We start from the raw sequence: 17,112 nt of genomic DNA on the forward strand, positions 1-17,112 counted from the left end.
AGCAGAGGAGACACCCTTCACCTAAAGCGGAACTGCAACCTATTATCCCCTAAAGCCAAGGAATGTGCCATCATAGCCTCTATTTGGAGTCCAGTTGCACATGCATCAGCTATGACACTAGACATTTAAGGGCTTGAACGTTTGGTTGAGAGCTAAAATGGCATGCCAAGTAACTGTATTGGGAGACCGGACATTTGGCATGCCAAGTAACTGTATTGGGAGACCGGACATTTGGCATGCCAAGTAACTGTATTGGGAGACATTAAAATGATGGCTAAATTTCCTCTTTAAGGATACTAGCAAAAAAAACAACAGCATTTCTGAGTGGGAGGGGTTATAGGAAGGTACTCACAGCTCTGCCCAGTGTCCAATCACCTGATGATATCTGCATTACCCAACTGTCTCAGAGTCTGCCTGTGCCCTGTACTGTACACTCAATATAGTTTAAAGCTGAACCTTTCATGTAACTTTTGTAATGCATCCCACATGCCTTTTACATATTAACAGTTGATAATGGTAAATGCTACAGCACCACCTACAATTCATTCACTAGTTTCCTCCAGCTGCAGTGATCTGTATTCCATCAAAGACAACTTAAAGATTAATGTAACGTTGGGGAAAGTTAGAACTTTGGCCAGGTTTATATTTCAGTATGTGTCCCCGTTGGAGAGATTCCCGAAGAATCCCACCACACTCCTTACTGGTATATCCCTTGAGATGGGTGCTGTGGTGACTGCGGATGGCACTGCTTCAAATCCAAGTAGTAAAGTATCACCAGCACACCCCGTTGGTGAGATTTCCCTCAAATTCCTGTCCCATTTACACAACAGTTAGGAAAACTCTCAACTAGCACATGTAAAAAAATCCTTTTAGACTTAATACAAGTGGTCAGTGTCCCTGCTGGAGAAAGTCTCCTCACTTTCAGTTCTGCTGAGCGCAAATCACTCCAAAACAGGGATACCAACAGTAATAAAAACTCCAAAATGTTCTAACCTTTCCTCATTCTATTAAAAAATGGCCAGTGGTCTACTTTAAGGTAAACTAAGTGGACTTTGTCTTTAAAAGAATGGATGGCTGTAGACGTTCCCTGACCAGTTGCCTGGACAAAAATGCCCAGAACCAATGCAGCAAGGTGGATAATGAACAATATATCAGTTATTTATTCATCAAGTTTCAAGTAACAAAAACACAAAAACTATATACAAAATCAAAGATTTATTGTAGTCGAATAAATATATAACAAAAATATAGATACTGCAGCATTTCCTGTATTGGTAGTATTAATACATTATTCAAAACACTCTTTTCATGCTGCATTTACCAAAGTCTAGAAGACAGCACTTTACCTTAGTTTTTACACTTACCTATATTATAGTGTTATAGCAGCAAAAATGTTATATTGCACCAAGTAAACGAATCCTAAAAACTAACGAAGAGCTATTTATATTCAATGTTGAAAAGCACAATAGCAAAGTGGATATGTATACATATTACTATTCATAGGTAATATACCACATAACACAAGTGTCAGATTTTGTATTTATACCAGAAACTTGCATTGTTGTATAACCCAACATTCATCCCTGAGCAGTCTTAATTAAAATGATCTGGCTTTTTTCTGCATTACAAGGCACACATACTCTCTTTAGAAATATTTGAGTCCCTAAAAACGGTGATTATCTGAATCACTATTAAAAGGTCAGATTTAAAAAGATTGCACCTAAAAGAGAGAAATATATTAATGTATAAAGTTCATGATATCGTGCTTTACAAGCTGTGCAACACTAGTTTTACCTGCAACAAACAATTATCTTGTGTGCACAAAACAGTTTGTAACCTAAAACCTCTTACAGAGCACACTATATAAAATAGAAAGTCATCAATGGTTTGTTGGTTAATAATTCATGCTGAAATGCAATACCTCAGAACCATTTCATTCACGTTATAAAGAATTCAACTTACCAGTTACCTATTACTGGGTCTTGTACTAGACAACAAAATTAGTGGTCCCATCTACTCAAGCAACTTTTATTTTATTATGCAGCATCTAACAAAAGTGGCGCATAATAAAAGTATGAACATCTGCCTGTTTATATGTGTCGTACACAATAAAGCAGAACACCAATTGATCTAGTATTAAATAACTCACTAATTAGCTTCCTGGAATGCCCTGTACAATAGGACTCACGCTAAGACAGGAAGAACCAGTAGTGTGAGCCAACTGGATTCTACTGCAATGGACAGTGCTGTCAATGAAACACTGTTTGCCGACAAAAGAGGCGAGCAGAGATGTCTTCATCAGTGTTAAAGTGATATTAAAGTGAAAAAGATTAAGTCATTTCAAATGCTGATGAAATCACTTACAGTAGATGCTGCTTCTTGATGTTTAAAAAGTTAGTTTCCTGTAGAACCAGCTGGACCCCTGAGCACTGGCTCTGATTTACTGTTTTAGGATGGCTTCTTTCCCTTGCAGGGTCGTATGGAGCCACCCTTGTGTGCTAGTAAAAGCTGTGTGTGTTCACAAACATACAGGCACAGCAAGCCATTCCCATCCCTCTCTTCACCCTCCTCTAGTAGATGGGACGACTGATGGAGATTGTGCTCTCCTTGTGATCTTGTACTGTACAGGAAATTCAGGGAAGCTGAGCTCGGAGAGTTGAAGCCAGCGGTTTGATGACTGCAAGTGCTTGGGGAAAAATTAAAAGAAATACTTTGCTGGTCCATGTATATTTGTTTGATCTGCATTCATTATTGAAGAAAAAAAAAAGGTTCAGAGTTTAATACTACTTTAAACTGCTTCTTCAGTGTCAGCAAGCTGGGAGTGAATCCAGGATCAAGCACTGCCTACTTAGCCAGTGACTTGGCTATGCGGTCTGACAGGCATACCTGGATCATGCCTGAACCAAATTGCAAATCATCTCATTCATTTATATACGAGACAATTCATATATATATATATCTCTATCATATATCTATCTCTGTATAACTGCGAATTTAGTCTTAATCTTAGATTTCAGCTTTCAAAAATATTGCCGACACAACAACTTACCAGTTGTTCTACAGATTTTCAGATGAACATATTTGCAGAATATTTACAAAAGTACAACTTTGTTTTCACAATTAAACATCGATGCGATATACCACGGTAATATCTATCATTTGAAAGCTAAGCGAGGAATATATTGTACTGCTGACTTCATATAAGCAACTCAGTATATGATTTACAGAAAGGCTAAGATAGCTTGTTATACATGAAAATCATAGCAAAAGCTGGAAATAAATGGTACTTCATGAAAGCAAATCAGTGGTTCCTTTTCATGTTGGAGGCTGCTCAACACACTTCATTAGGGGGAGCTTTCTTTTCTAGCAAGCTTCAAACCTGGTTAAACTTCAGTACCATGTTATCACGGTAAAGAAACCAAATAAATGTTACATTTTAAATCATTTTGATTTATACAATGCAGCAGATCATATATAGTCATCCAGTAGTTCACAAATCTAATTTATACGTATATGTAAAAAGGAGAACCTATCATTAATAGATTATCTAAATACACACGAGAATAAAACGGTGACATGGGTCTGTTAACCAATGGACAATTTGATGGATATGCCTAGCATGGAATGTCAATCCAGTAAGTCTACATTTTTACATTTCATTTATATCAAACTACAAGTTTGCAAAAATCCAATATTTTAGGATACATTAGTTGTTCACCAATCCAGTGGTATACCATCAAACAGAACAGGAAATGTTCTGGAGTGGCTTAATTTTTAGCAGATTTTAATTTTCTCCTGAAATATTCTGGAGCAGCTTCAAATAGCCAATCAGCATCCACCACGCATAGGTCTCTCATATAGCACTTAGATGTGTGAAGGAGCTCATTGTAAATCACACAGGCAGGTTTGCAGTGGAAAAGGACAGAGGAAGGATGTATGGCAACAGGCTGATGCGTCTCCACAGTTGTATATGTTCCATCTAGTTGCAGCTCCGCAGCATTCATGAACAGGCCATGGGCTATGCACTGTCGGATGTTACGCGTGTCTGTTCTTGAGGACTCCAATGGCATTGACATCTGAAAATTGAAAAGAAAGTAGACAAAAGGAATAAGACCGTAAAACAGGGTTGACCTACTTAGGGAACTTTCAAAATACAAGCTTGTTATCTTTGTTTTACGCATGTTCTTACAATACGTCTCTTTTATAATTGTAAAAAATAAAATAATACATTAAAAAAGGTATTATGTCCACATTCAACTAAAATTGCAATGAACATCTGCAATAATGTGCATTAAAGTACAGAAATCTTACAGAAATTTAGTGTCCTTGTCACTTCCTTTGAGCTGAAAAGGACAATCTTATCTTTATTGTACACTACTAGACCCAGTGCTATAAGGGAAGTGTGACAATAAATGAAAAAAGAAAAGTAATGCAGCCAACACATCTAAGGACTGGTAAGCTGCAAAATATTACATTTTTGGTTTTCGGTTTACATACACTTTGTTGGAGTACAGATTTATCAATTTATGCTAGTTCTATATATAAAAACACATTTGAAGCCGTACTCCAGTCAATTTTTTTTAAATTAACCCTTGCAGTGGGGCTACTCCCACACTGCAAGGGTTAACTGCTCGTTTGTATCCAAGTTAAACAAAAAAAACCCCAAAGATATACTAGCCCAAAGACCGGTCCCTGGAATGTCTCTTCCCCTCCTCTGCAGAGGTGTAAGGTCCAGTAAATAATCACATTAATACACAGTGCGTAGACGTGAGAATGCTGGGGAACATTCCAATGTGTTGCAGAGGAGGGGACAGGCTGGAGGGAGCAATTTGACTGCTGGCTGCCTCGGAGACTTGGGAGAGTATACCTTTGTTATTTTAGCACCCGGACACAAAAGAGCACTTAACCCTTGCAGTACGGCTGATGCTCCACTGCAAGTATTAATTTAAAAAATCCTGGAGTTCTTCTTTAATGATTTTTTAAACATAACTAGAATAAAATCTTTTTTATTTGTACTCAGCGTAAAATCTTTTCATTAAGTATATTGAGGGACACAGGATTCAAAAGACAAGTAGGGAATACTGTCTCCAACAGAAGGATTTGGACCCTGGCAAACAAAAAAAAAAACCAGGATGGTATAACCTCTCCCACTCCCAGAATGCCTCAGATTTGTAACAAAGCAGTACTGAGAGAAGAGATCATAAAAACAGAGGGGGTGGAGCCTGTGTCCCTCAATGAACTCCAAGAAAAATATTTTAGAGTACAAAGATCCAAATTTTCTTTCTCGTTCATTGAGAAACAGAACAATTAGTGGCGTTTGGGATGCCTAAAAGCAGTCCAACTAAGAGGTGGGCAATACAGCACACAAAACTCTTACAGGCCCACTATAAACAACAGTGGGAACTGCTAGCAGCTGAATTGAGAAAGCTGGTCAGATGACCAGCGAAATGTCTTCAAGAAAAATTACAGCAAGTCCAGTTGTCTTGATTTGTTTTTTACAGATATACCATGACCTGGATGAATTTAGAACCTTCACAGACATAGACATAAGGCCTGAAAGACCTTATGCCCAAAGTTGGCATCAGATGAGGCCTGAACATCCACCTGGTAAAACAGTTGCCCGATGCCGAAAAGTCCAAGAAGCACCCACAGACCTAAGCGGAGTATGTCTTGACAGAAAACGGTAGCACCCCTTCCTTAGATCCATTAGCCTGAATGATGATTTGCCCGAGGCATGAGAAATGGTGGAATCAGAAGCTGGTTCCCCTTTGCAGGGACCACTTGGATGATAAAAGAGAGTCAGTGCTTCTAATGGAAACAGTGGCTGAGAGGCTTCTTCTGATGTACTTGTCCCAGTACCTTGCTCTTGTTTAAGGCAAGAAAGGGTTCTTTGCAAGATAAAGCCACCAGTACAGACCCCAGAGGTAAGTCTTTCTAGCTTGAGGCCTAGGCTTCTTCTGCTGGGGTGGATGAGTACTCTTACCCGAAGTGACATCCTTGATGAGAATGTCTAAAGCAGCTCCGAATAGTCATTGTCCCTTGAAGGGTATGCGCAGAAAACACGTTTTACGTGATTGCTCCACAGCCCAACATTTCAACCAAATACTTTTCCACAGCTTCACTGATAGGAGACTCATGGGAAATAAGACAGGAGACGTCCACTAACCCATCTAAACAGTAGTGCAGGGTTGCTGAATAGTGGAAACAATGGCACAGAGTCTGCAAAAATAGGGATAATAATGGCACCCAATGGTTCTAATAAACATAGAAGCCCACACAGCCTACTCATAAATGAGTCCTCAGAGATTGGGCTGTGCCATGGCTCTGGAAAGTGTTCTTTGGTTAACTCAGTACACAAAAGGTCTTTATGCAGAACCCAGTGCCCGAAGGTCACTTTCCAAGCAGGCCCCACAATTGTCCAGTCCAGCAGGGTATGGGTATGGCTTCCAAAGCTTTTGCTGAGGATACACCAACTTGGATAGCAGCATAATGAGACCAGCTCAAGCAGCTTGAATATTGAGTCTTGGTTGGAGAAAATAATTTGAAGCAAGGAAAAATAGGTCATAAAAAAGGGCCAAACTTTTTGAAAAGATGTCCGTCTTTCTAGAACACTTACAAGCACCTGAGGCATGCTGGAAGTGTTAAGGGCTATATCAGGCTGGTCACTGTTTGTTTTGGTTTGCACATGTTCAAATCCTCCTGTGGGCAGCAGTATAACTCAATAGTCTCTGAAACCTGTGTCCCTCAATGAACAAGAAATAAATGTTTATATCAGTCTGTATTTCCATTTTTAATATTTTTGCAAATTTACCAAGGAGATATAATACCTCACATGCTTTTGATGATTTGAGATGCTTCCAATTTGGAATGATAAGAAGTGGAAATTGGTAGCACTTTGTATTTACCCAAGGTAGATGCAAAACATATCATTAAATATTGTTTAGAAGGACCAGTGCATTTGAGGCAGGGCAGAAAATATCTAAGGCAGTAGAAAAAAACAAATATAGTAGAATACCTTTATACAAATGTCTCGGAGTTGAGCACGGACCTCTGAAACCATCATCATATTTCTGCCATTTATGAAATTTTCACGGCACCAGTCCTATATAAATAGAATAAAACAAATACATTTAGTAATACAGGGTGGTATCAATGCAGGTGCCAGCTCCTTATACATATCAACAATAGCACAATGAAAACAGCACTATAAATCAGTTAAGGTGAAACTGAACTAAAAAAAATGGAATAATTGCTATGTTATAAAGATAGTATAGAAATGTTTATTGTGCCTACACAGTACCATGAAAAATTTACCTTTTTCTGGAATGCCTCCTGAAAAATAGCAGTGAACTTCCTGGTATGTGAATGTGCCTAGGCACTTCTATGCCTACAGCCTAATAGCTGGATATCTAAAGTGTGGGATCTAAAGCACTGCTGCCTTGACAGGTGGTCTCCAGAGATTTGAAGTAAGATTTAATGATGTCACTACTGTGCTGCTAACTTTTCTCCTTGCTGGTGGTTCTGACCCTGCCTCTACCAAGATGGCCACCTCCACACAGAGACACAGTGCAGGACATGGCATTGTAAGTTAGTAATGAGAAAAAAAAAAATCAGCTGCAGGGAGAATACTGGTGGCTACTATTTGGCCTTCTGCCCATTTTTGGCACAGTTAAGTTCAGTCAGAAGACCCCACTGCATGATATTTGCAGTCAGGATGCAGTCTAGAACATTTTACTCTAACCACAAATGTGTTAAAGTCAACAGCATGGTGCGTGTGGCTGTCCTGCCACCGTGGGCCACAGCATGTGTTTGGTATGAAGAAATCTAATCCTGACTTTAGTCTGCTTTCCATAAAACGTTAATGGTAAATGCTGCCTAATTCTGAAAAGTGACACTTACCTTATTTTTGCCCAAGTTTTTGAATGCACGATAGATATTGAGTAAGGTGATTTGGTCCCCTTCACTAGAGATGAACTTCTTACGAGCTGCTTGTACTTCATCTCGTTTAGCAGGAGGATTATGGAGAACGCTGTCCACCGAAAGCAGAGCTATAATAGTCAGGATCTCTTCTGTGCAATGAAATTTTGGCGAAAGGAGAATAGTCTGAAAAGGAATTAAGAATCAGTTTATTTCTATACTTCATCATGGTGACACAATTTGATCCATTAGGTTTTGTGAATGTTTCTATTTCGTGTCTGCATTTGTTTTTGAAATTGATATTTCACATGCATTTTAAAATGCAAACTGTTTACTGGCAAAAAACAAAAAACCCATCATCAATGTTCTGTCCATCATAACCTCTGAATATGCCTTTGTACTTTATTGAGCCATGTACCAACTGCAGAATGCAGCTCTAAAGCAGCATAACATGGCTATTGCAAGCAAAAGCCCAGTAATACAATATACAGTGATACTGAAAGTCTAGTATTCATTTTCGAAGAGTTACCTTAGAAAAGCGTGGCTCCAAAGGGAAAGCAGCCATCTTTCTCCCAAGTGGTGTGAGGATGACCTGGTCTTCCTTCCTCTCTACTGCACCTAAAAGATCCAGCTGATCGATAGCAGCACGTATGGAGTCTGAAATAGGGAAAAAAAAAAAAAAAGGTCTTATCTACAATAAAAGAAGTTACACTGTTTTTTTCTATTAACAGTATTGAAAGTCTTTTAACGTAATTGTATTCTAGAGTAATATTCAAAGAAGTAACTCGGTGAATTAAAAAAACCTACCCTTGCGGTGGGGCTACCCCTGCATTGCAAGAGTTAAGTGCTCGGTTTATCTATGGGGGTTAAATAAAGCAGATATACTCACCTGATCCTCGACCCCGCGGTGGTCAGTGCTCACCTCTCTCCCACTCCACTGGAATGTTCTCCGGCGTCCCATGCAAGTCAATGGACCTGCATTAGATGCGACAATGTCATCGGTCCTTAGACCGCCTGGCACCAGGGCAGAAGAGGTTGCAGGGACTGCTCTAGCAGCCCAGTGGGGCCAAGGATCAGGTAAGTATATCTGCTGTGGGCATTTTGTGAAAATGGTGTACAGGATCACTTAAAAGTTTTCACCAAGCGTGAAACATTATAGACTTTACATTTAACTGAACCTAGTTTTATAAATTTTGCACCCACCTGGAGAGGGTCTGGACATAAAGTCAAATGTAAGAACATTCGGAACTCTCAGCACCAGAAGTTGCAGCATCACACTGGCCAGATTACACCTGTGCAAAAACACAAATATTCACAAATTAAAAATATTACTGAACTTCTTACCTTCTGTGATACTGCACACCTTTTTGGGTACGCACACTGCACAAACCTGTACAGAAACAAGTGCATTCTTACTTCTACTGATGCCCATGCAACCCAAAAAATATCCAACTGAGGTTTCTTTTGAAACCAACATTTCCAAGAGTGCCACTCTCCTGTGTCCCCCGCTGCACTGAGTGGTTCCTTCCACGGATCTCATAGGTGGAAGAAGAACCAGTGAGCACAGCTGGGGACAAAGGAGATCAACACTCCTAGAAGTGCTGATTTCAGAAGAAACTTCAGCCAGGGGGTTCCTTTAGTTCCTTAATGCATACATCTAACTTTTCAGGCTCTGAAAATATACTTATTAAACACTATGCGAGGCATACGAACTAACTAACTGACTAACTTGATCAACAGTCAAAATAATGCAATATTTAGCCATACTAAAACCTGCAGGTTTAATGCAATGAAATCACTGGTTTCAGAAGGTAGGTTATCAGTACAGAGTTTTGAATGAACATACAAGCTTACCTCTGTATTTCTGGTACAGTCATTTTCGCAAGCTTCTCAAACTCATCTTCTGTATAGAGTCTATAGCATATCCCACTGTCCTCTCTACCTGCTCTTCCCGTACGTTGCCAGGCCTGGGCTTTTGATATCCTTTGCACAGAGAGCACTTCAAGACCACTGTCTATGGAACAAACATTGCTCAGATGGGAACTACTGTTTGATTCCAGACATTTGTGACATGATGTAAAATTCAAACATAAAGCAATTGAAGGTCATTGGTGCACACATGGATTAAGGAGGAATAGGTGATTAAAGGGAGAAAGGTGAATACAAGATAAAAAACAGTCAGATTCAGGCCCCCTTTTAAACAAGTTATCATTTGGAAAACCTCCTTCTGCAACAGCTTGGACCAGCTGCCTTCTAAATGATCTCATTAGGCATTAGCAATTTCCACACAAACTTATACTGGGCTGACACCTTTGTAGAAAAAAAGATATGTTGCATGCAAAAAAAAAGTCTTGCGCCTAAACTTAAAAAGCAGCAGGTAATATTCTTAGAGATAAGTGAAGTCCTCCTCTTCCTACTTCAAACATTATCAGTATGAGTGGAGGTGTCCTTTAGTCAAGTTCAACTGGCTGGATTCAGCCTGTGTTATCCTGGATTGTTTGTAATTAAATGTCTGAACCTGCAGCTCCTATATGCCTTGTGTATTATTTAAAACCATGGAGAGATTCGGGAAGAGTTAAAACCCCTGTCAGGGGGGAGATTCCCTCTCATACATAGGGAATACTGCACATACAAAAACACCACAGTGCTGCCAAAATAGGCATTTATATATCTGGTTCAGGGGGTTTTGGCAGCACTGTGGCACCAGAAATTGCATTATGGGATGTGGATAAGGGATATACCTAATTTACAATTAGAATAGAAAGAACAGCAGGGAAGCACTGAACTGCATGGGTTCTGCAGCACAAATGGTATATGCTGAAAGCTTAAACTAATGATGTTCTCATATTTAGCTTCTAAATATATTTCATACCTGGGTTGTACTTCTTTGCTTTCACCATGCCTGTATCTACCACATATTTGATTCCTGTTATAGTGATGGATGTCTCAGCAATATTGGTAGAAAGAATAACCTTGCGATGATCCTAAAAGATATTAAGAATCTAATTTAAAGATAAACACAAGATATGCTCATAATAATGCAACTGACAAATACGATTACAAATCATTAACTAGATGCATGTGCACAATAATACATGCTTGACCCTGAAATGTTTGCATTAGGCTAATATGGCATTATCTTACCTTGGGTGCATTCTGAAATACTCTAAATTGTTGTGAGTGTGGTAGAGAAGCATAAAGAGGCATTACTGCCATCTGTGGACAACCATCTGGAAGGTGCTTTGCTATGTCTCGGCATGTCTTAGTCATTGCTTCAATTTCTTCCTGACCAGTCAGAAACACCAGTATGTCATGAGAAGCTGGTGCCTCCTGCAAAATTGAATATACAAATAATACAAATAACATGGAAATAATTTATCACAAGGTCTACTGGAAGCCTTACAACCAGTGATAATATTATAAATAAAATATTCGCACTAAAATACAATTTGAATTAAGCTGCACTGTTTAACCAAAGTTACCGACATCCATTCTTTTTCAAGTTGCGCAGTTTGCTATTAAAGAGACACACCATTTATTTCCGCAACAGTTTCTGACAAGTGTATCTGTGAATTTAGGCATGTACCTGTAAAAGCCTCCCTTGTTTAGACATCCAAATATCTGAGACTCCTGCTAGGTGCTGCCATCTTGGATGTGATGTCAGCAGACTCAGAGTTGTCACTTATGGACAATCTATAGTATTCCCCACCAATCCTCCCCCAACTGTTAGATAAAATGTTCTGTAAGGAGGTGAAGGGAATGGCAGGAGGAGTTTAGCCAGTGCACACAGTAATTAGACACTTCAAGAAGAGGAGAGAACTACACCTTGCAATAAGTATCAGGGCTGTGCTAAGAAATTGACAAGCAGCCAGATTTGCCAGCAAATCATTTATGGAAAGGAAAAATGCTCCAAGTATTATTATAATACAGGATTTATATAGCGCCAACAGTTAGCGCAGCGCTTTACAATATAAGGAAGACATTACAATCACAATACAAATCAAGACAACATGGTAAGGAGGGCCCTGCCCCTGAGGGCTTACAATCTAAAAGGGAGGGGGAAGTGATATATGAGGAGGTAGCTGTGTGGGGATGAATTGTTTGAGAAAGTGATAGTTCAGTGGTTAGTTTGAGGTGATTAGATGAATCTTAAGGGATCGCCTAAAGCATTTAATCCACTTGACTTTTCTGTGCTTTTACTTGCAATATTTTAAGTTGGTGACAGGGTCTCTCAAAATTATATTTACTGCACTGGCTTAAAGTGCACTTGTGGCCACTCCAGTTACACATTTCCTCTGCCTCCATGATACTGCAGACACCTCACAGTTCCCGTACACACAGTTACAGCTATTAAACAATTCCCATCTTACCTTAGAAACCAGACATCTCTTTGCAGGAAGGTTTCTTCTTGGTCACATTTCAGCCTTGCTTTCTGCTCTCCTTACCTCCCTTTTGTTTACAGAGAGTATGATTTGCCTCAAACAAGCAGAAAGGTTTCTGCATTCTAGTGTGTTTGAATGCATTTTGGTGCATTCCAGACCAGAGAAAATAGTGAATGCAGCATTTTTTCCCCCAACATTCTGGAACTGAACGCAGTGGTGTGAATTAGCTTTACTTTTTACCATAGGAATGAATGGTGATGCGTTTGTAGACCAGACAAAAAAACGTTCTGGTCTGGCTCTGGTCCAGACATAGTGTGAATGATCCCTCAAGACCACAGGAGCAGTAGGTATTAGCCCTGCCAAAAGCTGAGGGTCCCAAAGAGATTTATGAACCAGTGGGAGGAACCACAGCCTATGGCAAGGAGCATATATTTCTTACACCGAAAGCATGGCTGGGGGAAGGGGAGTAAAGCAGCAGTGTTTTAACACATGGGACACCTGAAAGGCAAGAATAGAACCTGCTCTTTTACAGGGTGTTATTCGGCTACAAGTGACCCTGAGGTGATAAGGTCATTTTAAACTGCTATGCTATGAACTTCCATGGCTTGCCAGCTTCAAATAGATACACAGGTCCATGGGTCCCAGATGAGCAATTCACCAGAGACCAGATTTTAAAACACAGCTATGACAATAAACAATAAGAAATTATGCAGTGGGATTTTGTCATATTACCTGATGGATTTGGAAGACTGTAACCAGTGCAGCTTGGAGGTAATCACTTTGGGACTGCTTGGTATAGAAGACCTGTATGGGATGCTGTCTACCTTCCAAATAGAGAACAGGGGCCCCATTAAAATACTCTGAAAACAGATCCACATCCATTGTGGCAGACATAATAATGATCTAGAAAAAGAGACAGACAGCAGTTTCAGCGGATTATTATGCCACACTAGAACTAGGCTTTTAGATAAAGATTGCTCAGCTTCCTGACAAGCGGCAACAAAAGATCAGAAATAAAATGTACTGGATTTTGTTTCGATAAAATATATATTTAAAAGATATGAAGCACCATACCTAACATATTAAATATATAAGAACTCATTGACTATTTCTTTGGGCATGGCATTACTACTGAAACACATTTAATACTTTAAGATTTTTTGGTGCTTTCAGGATAAAGGGCTGTTTAAAAGTCTTGTCTGACTATGTAAGGAATGTATGAACCACTTGATTCTACACACAAATGTCAGATACTTCAGGTAAGCATCTAAATACACATATGAAATACATACTGTATATGGGAACTGTTTAACTGTTAATTGTAATGCTGTTCGTCAGCTTTGTGATCCATGCACACCTGCCAGAGGATATAGATCAGGTCTTTGACCTTCACTGCAGCAGCCACAGAGTTTAATCAAGCTCTGTCTGCAGAAAAGACAATAAGGAAGCAACAACAGAGTAAGCAGCAATGTCTCTGCACAATCCTACTGTCAGCATGTTTGTTGTCAGCACATGTGCACTGCAGTTTTGCCTGATTAGCTCCTAGTACTGACCCTTCCTCCCCAAGCCTTATGTACAATGTATTACTATAGGTTGATAGAGACAAACTCAAGTACTAAATAAATATTTTAATGAATACGCAAGTGCATTCATTGTAGTCTTTATAACTCCACAAAGTTCAGCTTTACAATCAAGAACTTACTTTTAATGGTAATTTTCCAAGCTCCTTCCTCTTCTTTTGTGCCATTTTAACGACCCCAAACAGTACATCAGTGTGTACTGTCCTCTCATGAGCTTCATCCAGGATGATGACACTATACTTGCGCAGAAGTGGGTCTCCAATTGCCTCACGCAGTAACATGCCATCCGTAAGGAATTTCACTTTTGTCTCCTCTGATGTAGCATCTTCGAAACGAACAGTAAAACCAACCTGAGAATTGTTATAAATAACATTTATTGTCTCAGCGTCTCTCTCACAGTATCCAATCATTAAAAACTTCTTGCAGCGGGAATCCTAGGTGTCTCACTACAGATGTGGTTGCTGCGCTCGTTCAAGTGAATGACTGGCTAACAGCAGCTGCATCTGTCGGTGGCTGTCCACATGTAATGGCACATGGAACAATTACCTTCTGGTCAGGATAGATGTTTGCCCCTGGATGCAGATAGATTCAAGCAGCAGGAGCAGGGCATAGGAAAGCTGGCACACAACTTTAGTTTAGTCACAGGTTTATTTTAAAGTGACACTGAACTTAGGAGTTAAAGCATCAACACTAAAGATACAGATAAGGCCTCCAGCCCTAGCAGCACTCTATTGGACCTTAAAGTGACACTAAACTCAGGAGTTAAATCTTAGAAATGCATTCAAGTACCTTAACTACTAACAAAAATGTATCTTATTTGTGTATCACTCGGCTGTAGATCCTCAAATCATCTCTGAATTGGTGCTGACACTGTCCTTCCTTCTGGATGGTGGCTACTTTTGTTCCTCATGGTCCCTGTGTGTGTTGTAAAGTACTTACCGCTCCAAGCTCACTACTGTGATGGACTACAATCTCACGTTTACCTAAATAATTTGTATTGAGATTGTAGTTCATCACGGGAGTAAGCTTGGAGTGGTGACTACTTTACAACACACACAGGCACCATCGGGAACAAAAAATGTAACTCCTGAGTTTAGTGTCACTTTAACCTCACACACCCAAGTACTGCAAATGAGTGAAAAAAATGTACCAGTTTGCTAAGCTCAGCCTTTCTCTCTTCGGACACTCTGGTGGCTAAAGATATAGCAGCCACTCGACGAGGCTGGGTGATTCCAATGATACCTTGACGCCCAATACTGGCTTCATAAAGATACTGCGGAACCTGAGTTGTTTTGCCAGATCCGGTCTCGCCTGTAGAAAAAAAAAAACATATAGCCAGTGAGAAAACAACTCCACACAAACACAAAAATATCTATCCTAAATAGAATCAATTACAGAGCAAAATATCTCAGCTGCAGCTCGATCCTATTGACATCAATGGGCAAATCTGACAGGTGGTGCCACCAGTCAAACTCAACATGGTGCTTTGAAATTGCCACACTGCGAATCGAACCATTACCAATGCATTGTGTACAGTTCTGTACATGGGCAGGCAAAATGTGGCCCTGCCACCTGTTTTTACCCCCGAAAGTCAATCCTCCTCACTTCCTGTCCCAGCAACAATGTTGGGGGGAAATCACCCCAAAGTGACCACAATTAACCTGTACACCTGACAGGTTATAACCTTTTCCTTTGCTTTATGCTTTTACACTGGTGTTCCAATTTTGCTATGCTTTAATATTAGCATTACTTGAAATAAAGCAAAGTGACCCCAGGGCACAGCACATGCACACAATACAATCATGGACGCAGAGCTCCAGCAATGGCGGCCTTTCCCCGGTATAAGCCCTCAGCCAGCTCACCAATGATGACGGCGTTATCCAGCTGCCGGAGCTGTCCTATGAGCTGCGCTCGGGCCTGGTAGATGGGCAGACTCCGCCGCTGCTGATCGATGGGCACCGGCTGTTTCCTTGGCCCGAGCTGCATGGCCCCTGTCCGGATGTGGTTGAAAGGAGGGGTACCCGGCTTGAACCTCTTGGCCGGCGGGAGATAGGAGTCCTGAGACATAGTCCTATACGCGATTACAGGTTCAGCTTAACGGGTGCAGCAGTTCATGTGTCCCCAGGAAAGGTAAACACAGCCCGGGGAAATCATACCGAGCCGCAGTTCCTTCACACGTGCTTCCGCTATTGGCATGACCGCTAGGGGGTGCCCGTGAGGTAGCTGAGCGCCGTACACTGCAGTGGGGGCGCATAAAGCCTGTGCTTCTTCACCTACGGTACTACATCCCCGATTCATGATTGTTCAATGTTATAGCTGACAATGTGTGCTGTTCGCCCTTTTTTTTGGGACCCCGTTTTCTGTTTTTAAAATAGACCTGGACACAAAACTGTGTTATTACAGAAACTGTTTGCAGTGTGGACAAGAGTCTGTCAGGTTTTATTCTATTTGAGGCTCTAGTACAGAGATTTCTCCTCACTTCTTGTTCTGTGGACAAGCTTATACTAGACAGGAAGTGGGGGAAAAGAGACAATAGAAAGCCTAAAGATGAACTAGGGCCACTAATTTAATGTCTCCCAAAATAATTTCTTGTCACCTGTCCGCTGTCACCTGTTCAAGTTAACAATCGGATGACAGCGGCCGCACCTGTAGCAGCAGTTCGCATGTGATACAATTACATGCGGTTTGGAATAGATCACTATCCCTGGACATATTTACCATGTCCATGGACAGTGATTCCTAACCATATATATTCATATCAAATACAGTTACATGTGAAGTGCTGGGCCACTGCTGCTTTCAAATGTGGCCGCTGTCACCTAATCATTAACCTGAACGGGTGATAGCGGCCACTTCTGAACAGCATGTTTGGGATTCCTGACGCAGGAATCCCAAATTGCACATTCACAACTAGTATGTATGAAGTAAGGATCCACCGATACCAGTTTGGTATTGGTTTCTATACTGGGCATTTTTTGGGCAGTACTAATGCTCGCGAAAATGCCCCAATACCAAAAAAAAATGCCGGTGCTCTAATTGTTGGGAACCATGCAGAGCCTGCTACCCGCACATCTCCCGCTCCTGAGACCTTCTGCACCTCTCCCTACGTCCAATACATAATGCCGGCACCCCAGAGCAAAGAGGCAGCATAGAGTATGTAGCTAATTCATATACTATTATTTTGCATTGCTGTCTAATGGATTGCTGGGATTTGTAGTCCTCTATAGCTGATG

The 17,112-nt window shown here is 40.5% G+C and overlaps 1 protein-coding gene across 1 annotated transcript; it reads right to left on the reverse strand.

Moving 5' to 3' along the window:
* Positions 1-3,750: 3,750 nt before the first annotated feature.
* On the reverse strand, positions 3,751-16,062 carry DHX33 (DEAH-box helicase 33). The gene is made up of 12 exons (XM_018553381.1): positions 15,742-16,062; positions 15,030-15,190; positions 14,002-14,229; positions 13,032-13,202; positions 11,062-11,247; positions 10,790-10,901; positions 9,772-9,931; positions 9,121-9,209; positions 8,447-8,574; positions 7,900-8,103; positions 7,016-7,102; positions 3,751-4,076 (listed from the first exon to the last, which is right to left on the reverse strand). The coding sequence occupies exons 1-12, from the start codon at positions 15,944-15,946 to the stop codon at positions 3,768-3,770; spliced, it is 2,040 nt and encodes a 679-aa protein (XP_018408883.1). The 5' UTR covers positions 15,947-16,062; the 3' UTR covers positions 3,751-3,767.
* Between the last annotated feature and the right edge of the window lie 1,050 nt (positions 16,063-17,112).

Source organism: Nanorana parkeri, unplaced genomic scaffold (assembly GCF_000935625.1).
Source record: "Nanorana parkeri isolate BGI_ZX_2015 unplaced genomic scaffold, ASM93562v1 scaffold118, whole genome shotgun sequence".
NCBI lineage: Eukaryota > Metazoa > Chordata > Amphibia > Anura > Dicroglossidae > Nanorana > Nanorana parkeri.

What these genes read in the sequence shown, in the direction of transcription:
- DHX33 (XM_018553381.1), bottom strand. Translation starts at nt 15,946, where the DNA reads ATGTCTCAGGACTCCTATCTCCCGCCGGCCAAGAGGTTCAAGCCGGGT. An exon ending in CAGTCTTCCAAATCCATCAG is followed by an intron (nt 11,248 to 13,031) that starts GTAATATGACAA and finishes TCAATTTTGCAG; the next exon opens with GAGGCACCAGCTTCTCATGA. An exon ending in TCCGAGACATTTGTATAAAG is followed by an intron (nt 4,077 to 7,015) that starts GTATTCTACTAT and finishes TTCAATTTTCAG; the next exon opens with ATGTCAATGCCATTGGAGTC.